Consider the following 10,299-nt stretch of genomic DNA (forward strand, 5'->3'; position numbering starts at 1 on the left):
ACTTTAAAGGTGATTTTCTCAGTATTTTGATTTTTTTGCACCCTCAGATTCCAGATATTCAAATAGTTGAATATCTGGCCAAATATTGCCCTATCCTAACAAACCATACATCAGTGGAAAGCTTATTTATTCAGCTTGATATGATGTATAAATCTCAATTTCAAAAAATTGACCCTTATGACTGGTTTTGTGCTCCAGGGTAACATATTTGATTTTATTTCAGTTAACATTAATTTTATTTTATTTCAAGTAACAAATATATATATTTTTTAATGTTTTTATTTTCTCATATAAGAAGTTTTTATCATAACCCTGATGACAATACAGATGCTGCTAGAAGATGTTTTAATTTGTCAAACGAAGGACCATAAAGAAAACTAAACTCTCCTTTTCAATTTAAAATAATTAGTTATCTTACTGGGAAACGGCGTTTGGCCCTAAAGGCCGCCACTCTCTTCAGTTCGTCCTCTGTGACGTTTGAAGGAAGGACCAGCAGAGCGGGATACGTCTCGCACACCCCGTAACTGCTGTTGACTTTACTGATGATCCAGCTCTCGTTTGGAAGACCCTGTTACCATCCACAACATCGACACATGTACATCAGAACATAATACCAAAATAATGACCTGTATTAACACATACTTTGCATAAGGTGAGTGGTGATGATAGTTCTTACCTGCCTCTTATACTCAGCGACTGGGTCGTAGATCTTCCAGCCATCTTCTGGAAATGACTCTCGGTACTTAAAGGCAAAGAGAGGCTGAAGGAAATGAGAGGGAACGTGTATCATTAAGCACACTGAAACACCTTCAGCTACTGTACACATATGTGGGTGTTTTCAAAAAGTCGTACCAGGTTGTGGAAGAGAGGGAATGCGTACTTTGACAGTATTTCAAACACCTCCAAATTGCTCTGTCCCTCCTTCCTGTACGCAAACCGGGGGTTTCTCAAGTCCTGTGGTAAAAAACAAGAATTAATATTTGAAAGTATGTGAAGTGAAGATAGGCAAAGGAAGAGGCAATGGAGAGTGGAATAAGACTGATGTGTCCTTTGCCTTGCAAACGATCTCAAGCCCTTGAGTGTTCTCTCCATGACTCTGAACGGCGATAGACTCCAGTCTGCTAATGGCTCCAAGATTCACATCCAGCACAAACGCAGGATCCTTTCCCAAACACAGAAGAAACGTTATCAACCAACCAAAACATCTGTGCTTGCTGAGATCCGAGAAAACACTTTTTTAATTAATCTACTGAGCCAGCACCTCATATTGTATTTTATACTGTGTCCTGATTTGCATACTTTTAGTGCATAGTAGAATTATGTACTTTGCAGGCCATAGGAAAGTCTAAACTTTTGAGTATGTCGAAAGAGCGTATGCCAGTATTAGGGCAAAAGCTAAACTTACTTTGGTTTTTAAGGTTGTGACACACCAAACCAACTTCAAAAAACTAGTGAAAATGAAAGCTGCTCCGCGTCACCTGGGTCTGAGCTGGAAAGTTGCGCTTGAACCTGCACATATGTTCTGCCTCTGCCCAAGGGAAAATAACTCTCCATACCAACAGGTGGCAGTAGTCTGTATGCATCATTCAAACAAGAAAACTGGAACGTGTGCTGCATCCCAATGTGCCTACTTATACTATGCCCTTAAAGTATGTACTCTTTTGGTGAAGAAAAAGTACACACTTTTGAGTGTGTAGTAGAAGAGTAGGCAAGTTTTGGGACATACGATCACGTTACACAATTGCGTCTTTAAAGAACCGCTCTGTCGCACCCTGTCACTGTAAACTGGCCTGTCAAACATCTTGTCACAGTAAACATCCTCCACATTTCATTTCATTTTAACTTCCTACCGTACTGGAGAGAAAAGTAGTAGCTCGTTGATCTGCCAGTCGCGGGCCTTTCATGCGGAGAACTCTGCTCATATTTTCTGCATAATGATGCATTTAAAAGTTAACGACCAAATGAATGTTTATAAAAGTTCACATTGCTATTGCAGATGAAATATAACACCAATAACAATAAATAAATATTTTTACCAGGTTAAATGTTGATTATTAGTAACTCAAACCGCGCGCATCCGCCACGTTTAACGCGTTTTATTCGTGTTTGTAAATCTGGACCGAATCCTTCGACAAAGTGCAATGGATTGTGGGCAATTTTAGCCATTAGAGTGTGCACGGATCCACACTTCAAAAATCGACCTGAAATAGTAGACCATCCGGGGACATTTGGCATACTCTTTTGACATACTATGCTTTGGGACGCAGTTATTCTAATCTCACATACTACTTAGGATGGAAAGTATGAACATTGGGACGCAGGGTAAGACTGTGGATACATAAACTGTAAACAAAGCAGCGCTTGCTTAACATTTTGAATATGAATCATGTTGATCAGTTGGTCTTTATTCGTTCCAGACAGTCAAGTCGTTATGAAAAGTCAAGTTATTGAAATGGTCAGGTAAGATGAAGATGTAAAATTAGAACATTCTTCTGTGTGTGCCCTCTGGAGTTTGTCGTTTTGCTTGCTTTCACCACTTTCGCTTTCAACATCTGTATTTTTTACTATAAACTACATTGCCTATTTTTCAAACAGAACTCTGATGTGAAGTGACACCACAGTCGGCTTTCAATGTCAGTTTGGTGTGTCACTGCATTCAGATGCCATAGAAAGTGATTACCCGCACCAGGCTTTTAAAGAAGAGCTTGTAGTCAGTGATGGTTAGAGTTCCCCTCACGACCCCAGAGAACGGACAGATATACATGACGTCCTTGACTGTAAAAAAAAAAACACCACAGCATACAAAGTTTATCTACCACTGACATGGACAACGTGTGGAAGACCTGAAACTATACTGTCTAAAAAGGCGTTGTTCACTGACCCTGTGACCCATATATTAACTTTTCTTTTTATGGTTGGTTTGCTATGCTTCATGATGGTTCTATACTAACACATCACGTAAAAAGATGCTCAATTATGAAAGCACAAGTGTTAAGTTCCTTACCAATAGCTTTGATGGTTTCTCCAGGAACGCGTGGGGCCTCTTCCATCTGAGCCTGCTTATTTCCTTCTCTGAGTGCCTGTCACACAAAACATTTTAATATGATACACATTTTCTGATTAAGGAAAAGATATTCTGGATAAGCGTTTACATGTTCCTATTGGAATATCCCAGTCTCATCATAATTTAGACATATATTCTGAATAAGGCATTTAAATTATACAAAATTCTGATTAATACAGACATATGCCAACTGTCTTAATATGATTTATAGAATACAGAATGTTGGCATTATATGTTTTTTACAATTAGGTTAATGTACTGTATTTTACATGACACTTACATAATCAGAATTTGACCACAATTTGATGCCTGCCCAAAAACTTGTGTAACATGTTGCCAGGGCATTGCTATGCAGTTGCTAGGATGTTGTAGCTGTTAGTTAGATAACTTATTAGTCATGTCATAAGAGAAAACCCAGAGCCCAATGTCTCTATGATATTCTGGTCCCTCAATATAGGACAAATTCTTACATTTTTTTTATTTTTATTACTACTATGTACACTATGAATAGTGATGCTTACCTTCATAAGTGCCATTTATTAGTAAACTATTGGGAAATAAAACTCTAATAAAACAGACATCCAAAAAAAATATAAAAATCAAACAAATACTGATTTATACAAATACAACTCAGTGTCAGAAAGATATAGAAAAGCTCTGCATGTGGTTTCCTTTGCTTCCACTCCCAGATTTTAAGTTTTCTCTCCGCTTAAAGCAAACAGTCCGTCCAATGCTTGAGGTTGTAAACTAAACACGAAAGGCAAGGCTGTGATTTAGAACACTGAAGAAAATCTGACATTATAAGCAAACTGCTGATGACGCAATTTCAGCAAGAGCAAAATATTTGAGATTCATATTTTTAGATGCTTTCATTAACTTTGACAGAAGGGAATATGCACGTCTTCACATTGCTAGAATAAACTCTGAACACCTCTGCAACCACACAGCAAACCATCTACACCACTCCAGCATCTCGATGATAAATTTAGCACCAGTAACTAGCAAAAATCGTATCTATATGCAGTATGAAAGCATTATGATTACTCTTTTCAGATCCAATGAATCACTAGTCAATGGCCCTAAAAGTTAATTTTCTGTGAGCACATTGTTGACAGTGAGCAGTAGGGAGCTCAGCGGGATGAGATGGGGCTCATGGGTCTGCTCCACCCACAGTGACACAACTGTTTGGCAGCTTCATGGACTCAGAGAATTCAGTCATTCTATTACAGTCCAGCTGCAGGACAATGACGACACTGTGGAGTTCAACAGGCTTGACCTTCACAAAGACAAAAGATCTATGGAGATCTGCTCAGCATTATGCTAATAATGCCCTGAAAAGATGGCACGGGGTGGTGATATTTCATAATGGCATGTGAGTCAAAACATCTGTATTTTCCACTCACACATTCAGTGATCTATATCAATAGTGTAAAATACAGTAAGGCATACTGGAGATTCAAATACAAATCATGCTCTTTCGACAGCATCTGTTAGTGCATTTACATGGACATGCTGGTAATTATCAAAAACAATTCATTATAATGTCCAGACAATACAATCCACATTTAGACATTTTTTCAAATGTTTTTGATACAAAACAGACAGACAAACAGTTGTTTTGATAGGTAGGTAGGTAGGTATGTAGGTAGATGATAGATAGATAGATTTAAGTCTACACTGCAAAAAAATTATTGTGATTTTAACGGTAAAAGACTGTAAAAATGCTACAGTAAAAACCTGTTAACAGTAAGTTTCCATACTATATTCGGTGAATAAATGTAATTACATTTAATGTGATTTTACAGTAAAATACTGTTAAAAATACAGTTTTTGGAAGTGAAAAAGAAAAAGTCATTGTATAATTTATGGTGAAAACCAGAATTCCCTGCATGACACTTCATATTTGAAGTTTTTCTTATCAGTTGTGTACATTAGGGTTTAATCTTACATCTAATGTTGTTAAATTAATGTTTATTGCATTATTTCAGTATCATGTGTGTCACCATGATGGGGTTTAGTGTTTTTTTGATACAAAACAGACAGACAAACAGTTGTTTTGATAGGTAGGTAGGTAGGTATGTAGGTAGATGATAGATAGATAGATTTAAGTCTACACTGTAAAAAATTATTGTGATTTTAACGGTAAAAGACTGTAAAAATGCTACAGTAAAAACCTGTTAACAGTAAGTTTCCATACTATATTCGGTGAATAAATGTAATTACATTTAATGTGATTTTACAGTAAAATACTGTTAAAAATACAGTTTTTGGAAGTGAAAAAGAAAAAGTCATTGTATAATTTATGGTGAAAACCAGAATTCCCTGCATGACACTTCATATTTGAAGTTTTTCTTATCAGTTGTGTACATTAGGGTTTAATCTTACATCTAATGTTGTTAAATTAATGTTTATTGCATTATTTCAGTATCATGTGTGTCACCATGATGGGGTTTAGTGTTTGTGTGAATGACACTGTGCACTTTCTATATATAAGTATTGCCCTCCTCAGCTCGTAGAAAAGCTGTTTGTGATGAGTTTAGGTTCAACGTGTGACTTTCTCATCACCACCAGTTTTTGGTAGTTATCAGTGCATTACAATGGTTCAAAACAGATATTAGTACTTCAATATGTTGGTTTATTAACATTACATCAGTTAATGTAATGTCACGTCACTTTAATGAAATACGGTATTTTATTGTGAATTTAAGTTAAGTCTGTAAAACCTAAAATGTTGCTACCATATTTTTTACGGTGAAGTTCTGGCAACCACAGCTGCCGGTATTTTACCGTAAATGTCACAGATATTTTTTTACAGTGTAAGACAGACAGACAGATAGATACTTCAGTAAGTTAATAATCATGTCAAATAGTTAACAGAGTCTCTTACACACACACACACACACACACTTGCCGAAGAGGAGGCAGTCTGCTGAGGGTCACTGTCCAAGAGAAATTCTTTAACCTCCACATCACAGTCCTGCACCAAAGAAACACCACAACACCACAGAAAAACAAAGAGTGATGAGGAAAGAGAAAGAAGAAAGAGCAGAAACATTACAGTGCATGTGATCACACCAGAAAGTTTGTGGAAGTGCAGTCGTTTCAAGAAAATTCCATGCAGGTGTAATGAGGTAAAAAGGGGTCATATACATTTGAGCACTTTCCCTACTTTCCCAGATCTTAGATGTTAGTCAAGGTTTCTGCATCAACAACTCTGAACAGAACACTCTGATAGTGACTGTTTTTGAGGAAATCAACATATGATTGTCTTAGTTGACTGCATATTATCCCTGTAAAAACTGACAAATAAAATATATTCTAAAAAATAAATAAATAAAGTTGCAGTTGATCTCAACTTATAAGGGACCAATGTTTAAAGTACCTTTACTTTTTTTCTATCAGTCTCTTCTGGCCAAAATACGATTGTATAATCCATAATAACACTACTTCCAGTGAAAAAGTCCCCTGATGTCCTCACACATCAAAATCCACCAACATAGAACTGTTTAGAACTGTTTTCACTTGTAAATTGAGCTTTGTTCTGTGCGTATTTCTTTCCTGATTCAGATGAGATGTCTTTTTTTACTGGAGAAAGCATATATTATGAATAGACTACTTATATTTTAGCCGGAAGCAAAGGTTTAAAGTTAAAAATGACTTAATGATGGATTTGTTTCCTACAAACACACAGCTTTTCGCGTCACAAGATGTTAATTGATGGACTGGAGTAGAATGGAGTACTTGTGGATTATTGTGATGCTTTTATCTGTTTGGACGTTCATTCTGACGGCACCCATTCACTGCAGAGGATCCACGGGTGAGCAAAGGATGTAATAAAAATTTTGGAAATTTCTCCAAATCTGTTCTGATGAGGAAACAAACTCATCTACATCTTGGATGGCCTGAGCATGAGTAGATTTTAAGCAAATGTTAATTTTTCAGTGAGCTATTCCTTTAACACCACACCAAAAGAAAAGATTATCAACAATTACCAGTCAACTGTTTTCAGTCTGTTCCTCACAAAAAGCTATCATATGACTGCAGATGCCCTTATTGCACGAGTTATCTGGACTATTTTTATGATGCTTTTATAATCCTAGGATATGGCCAGGAAAAATTTACCTTTTAAGTTCCACCAAAAGGGTTTTGTGACAAAATGACTAAATATTAAGATAAGTTTCTTTTTCCATGTGAACTATGTATCTGTGAAGACTTGAATCTAGCATCTAGTTCGGATACACTTTGGTTTCATGACAAAAACAGCAGTTGTCTGTGCTGCCTCTTGCATAAGAGTATATAAACTAAAAGCACTGGGTGGAGATCTCTGGCAATGCATAGAGAAAAACAAGAGCCTGTTTTGAGTTAGTGAGCATTTACCCATTGTGTTATATTGTTTGCTTCAGTACACAGTCTTCTACCGCTACAAATTACCAAACTGTGATGAAATATAAGCAAAAACATGAATAAATCAGGTTGGATAAGTGTCATGAATATCCACATAACAACTGAAAGCAGACATACTTTTTGTAAAGCTAATGCAATCCAAACCATATGAGATCTGTGTTGTGCATCAATAGAAAAAGTGTTTTAAGTATATTTTAAGTATACACATACCAGTACGTATTTACACTCATACCTTGTACTCTCTGGAAATCATTTCTGAGCTGATGGGTCCAGAGATCTGACTTGACATTGTGGCTGCAATCAGTTGTTTACACCACTCAACATGATCCCCTGTGGGACTATAATTTGAAAGTGTTAGTGAGTATACAGTGCCGTGAAAAGGTTTTTGCCCCCTTCCTGTTTTGTTTATTTTTTGCATATTTTTCACACGTAAAAGATTCAGATAATCAAACCAATTTTAATATCACGCAAAGATAATGCAAGTAAATACAAAATGCAGTTTTTAAATGATCATTTCATTTATTAAGGGAAAAAAGCTGTCCAAACCTACCTGGCCCTACGTGAAAAATTAATTGCCCCTCCTCTTAAATCATGAAAGAACTGATTAACCACATAATTTTAGAAAGCTGAGTTAAATTTCACTAGCCACACCCAGGCCTGATTACTGCCAGACCTGTTGAATCAAGAAATCACTTAAATAGAACCTGTCTGACAAAGTGAAGCATGCTTAAAGAGCAACACATCATGCCACGATCTAAAGAAATTCAAGAACAGATGAGAATCAAAACAGTTGACATGTATCAGTCTGGAGAGGATTATAAAGCCATTTCTAAGGCTTTGGGACTCAGGGAGGGGGCAAAAACTTTTTCACACCACTGTATGTCTGACAGTAAAATACTTAAAATACAGCTGGCTCTTATTCATCCCAATAGTACCAGTACATCAACGGCATTCATCAGAACTATGCTGTCAGACACTCATGTACATCTGTAGTTTAGATGGACTATATATTTATACTTACTTTATAAAACATATTGAGCACTGGCTTAGTTATTGTTGCCTGTTTCCATAATTGAATAATAAAAAATGTAAAAAGATAATCGTGACTTTTTATCTCACAATTCCAACTTTTTTTTCTCAGAATTACGAGATAAAAATTGTGAGTTACAAAGTCAGAACTGCAGGATATAAACTGACAATTCTGAATTTTTCCTCGCCGTTGTGAGTTTATATCTTGCAATTCTGACTTCTTTTTCTCAGAACTGAGATAGCCTATAAACTCACAATTTTGACTTTTTTTTTTCTTCTCGTGATTGCATTTATATTTTGAAATTCTGCCTTTTTTCCCCCACAATTCTGACGTTTTACAAGGGTAAATACTAGTGTTGTAGCACTCGAGACGCGGTCTTAAGACCATTTTTTTTGAAGGTCTTGTCTCAGTCTCGACCTCATTTGTACTCGGTCTCGTCTTGGTGTCAGACTAAAAGGACTCGGATTTTATTTCAAGATCATTCATAAGACTGCAATTGCGGGGATATTACTAAATTGCCAGTGCATTGTCTGATTTATTTGTTAACATCACTAATGTGATGGTGTATAATGTACTGCTTCAAATGCAAACTTATTTTTTTTAAATTAGATTTCATATGATACTGCTGTGCCGGTCAGAAATGTATTGGGGAATTATGTCAAAATTAATACAAATGCCCCAAAAATTCAAGGTATGATTGCAAAAAAAATTATTATAATTTTTTTGGCCATTTCTGCAAGGAAAGTAGTTCCAAACAAATCTATAGCAGAGCTGTTGTGTGTTTCATTACTAAATAAATCAGCTGCTTTGAACGAATCGTTTGAATAAAATATTCCGTGACTCACTCAAGTGATCTGCCACCTACTAGTTTTAGTCTTATTTTTCCATCATATTTCTATATTCAAAATTGTATTTCAAAAACATTGATCATAACAATATGTCTGCAGTTGTAATTGTACAAATTCAAATGCAGCTTCTGTGCTGCCTCTGCAGTGCATAGATGAATTGTACAATTACTGTTGTTAGTGATTTCATTTGATTGCTAACAGCTCTATATTGTTTTTGTTTATTTCTTTCTTAAAGGGGTCATATGATGCTTTTTTAAAGATCATTATTTTGTCCGGCATCTATGGCTATTTTCATGGCGAGAACCTGTTAATCCATACACAAGTCTTGTCTTTACACACACGTCCGGGGGACAATTTAGAATGTTCAGTTAACCTAACCAGCACGTCTTTGGGCTGTGGGAGGAAAACAGCTCTATATAGTGTTTTATTATTCTAATTGTATTTATTGATTAAATATGAGATCTTTCTCAGGCATTAAATGTGGATCTGTCATGTGAATTTGAGAAGTGCTGGTTTGGTCTTAACGCACTCTGGTCTTGAGTCTCAGTTTAGGTGGTCTTGTCTACTAGTTGTACACACAACTTCAGTGGCACATAAAAACATAAGCAAAATTAATAACGTCAGAAAGCAGAGGAAAAACTTGATGAGGAGCTAAATAGAGCCATAAATTGATAATATTTTTTGATAACCTAATTTAAATACTCGTATATCATGTTGCAGTATCAATCCATCCATAATCATTTGCAACAATTGATATTTATTTATAAGCAGGCTATAATAAAGATCAACTTTGATGTTGACTTGAGAAAATACAGAAGTACTTCAAGTTTCAGCTCTACCTTAATAAGAATGAACTTATATTAGTTTACTATTTATTTATGTCTATTTATCTTATGTTTATGTGTGTAGATATACAGTGGGTACCGAAAGTATTCAGACCCCCTTAAATTTTT

At 35.8% G+C, this 10,299-nt stretch overlaps 1 protein-coding gene across 1 annotated transcript in view; it reads right to left on the bottom strand.

Moving 5' to 3' along the window:
* LOC107587278 (myotubularin-related protein 2-like) overlaps nucleotides 1-10,299 on the bottom strand; it is a 30,930-nt gene that overhangs the window by 17,648 nt on the left and 2,983 nt on the right. The window contains exons 2-9 of the mRNA XM_016274996.1: nucleotides 7,701-7,806; nucleotides 5,976-6,041; nucleotides 3,005-3,080; nucleotides 2,681-2,775; nucleotides 1,055-1,162; nucleotides 853-954; nucleotides 677-760; nucleotides 419-568 (exon numbers count right to left, since the gene is read on the bottom strand). Coding sequence (XP_016130482.1) covers nucleotides 419-568; nucleotides 677-760; nucleotides 853-954; nucleotides 1,055-1,162; nucleotides 2,681-2,775; nucleotides 3,005-3,080; nucleotides 5,976-6,041; nucleotides 7,701-7,806 — 787 coding nt within the window. The remainder of the gene's footprint in view (nucleotides 1-418; nucleotides 569-676; nucleotides 761-852; nucleotides 955-1,054; nucleotides 1,163-2,680; nucleotides 2,776-3,004; nucleotides 3,081-5,975; nucleotides 6,042-7,700; nucleotides 7,807-10,299) is intronic.

Source organism: Sinocyclocheilus grahami, unplaced genomic scaffold (genome assembly GCF_001515645.1).
Source record: "Sinocyclocheilus grahami isolate Dianchi unplaced genomic scaffold, SAMN03320097.WGS_v1.1 scaffold91.1, whole genome shotgun sequence".
Lineage (NCBI taxonomy): Eukaryota > Metazoa > Chordata > Actinopteri > Cypriniformes > Cyprinidae > Sinocyclocheilus > Sinocyclocheilus grahami.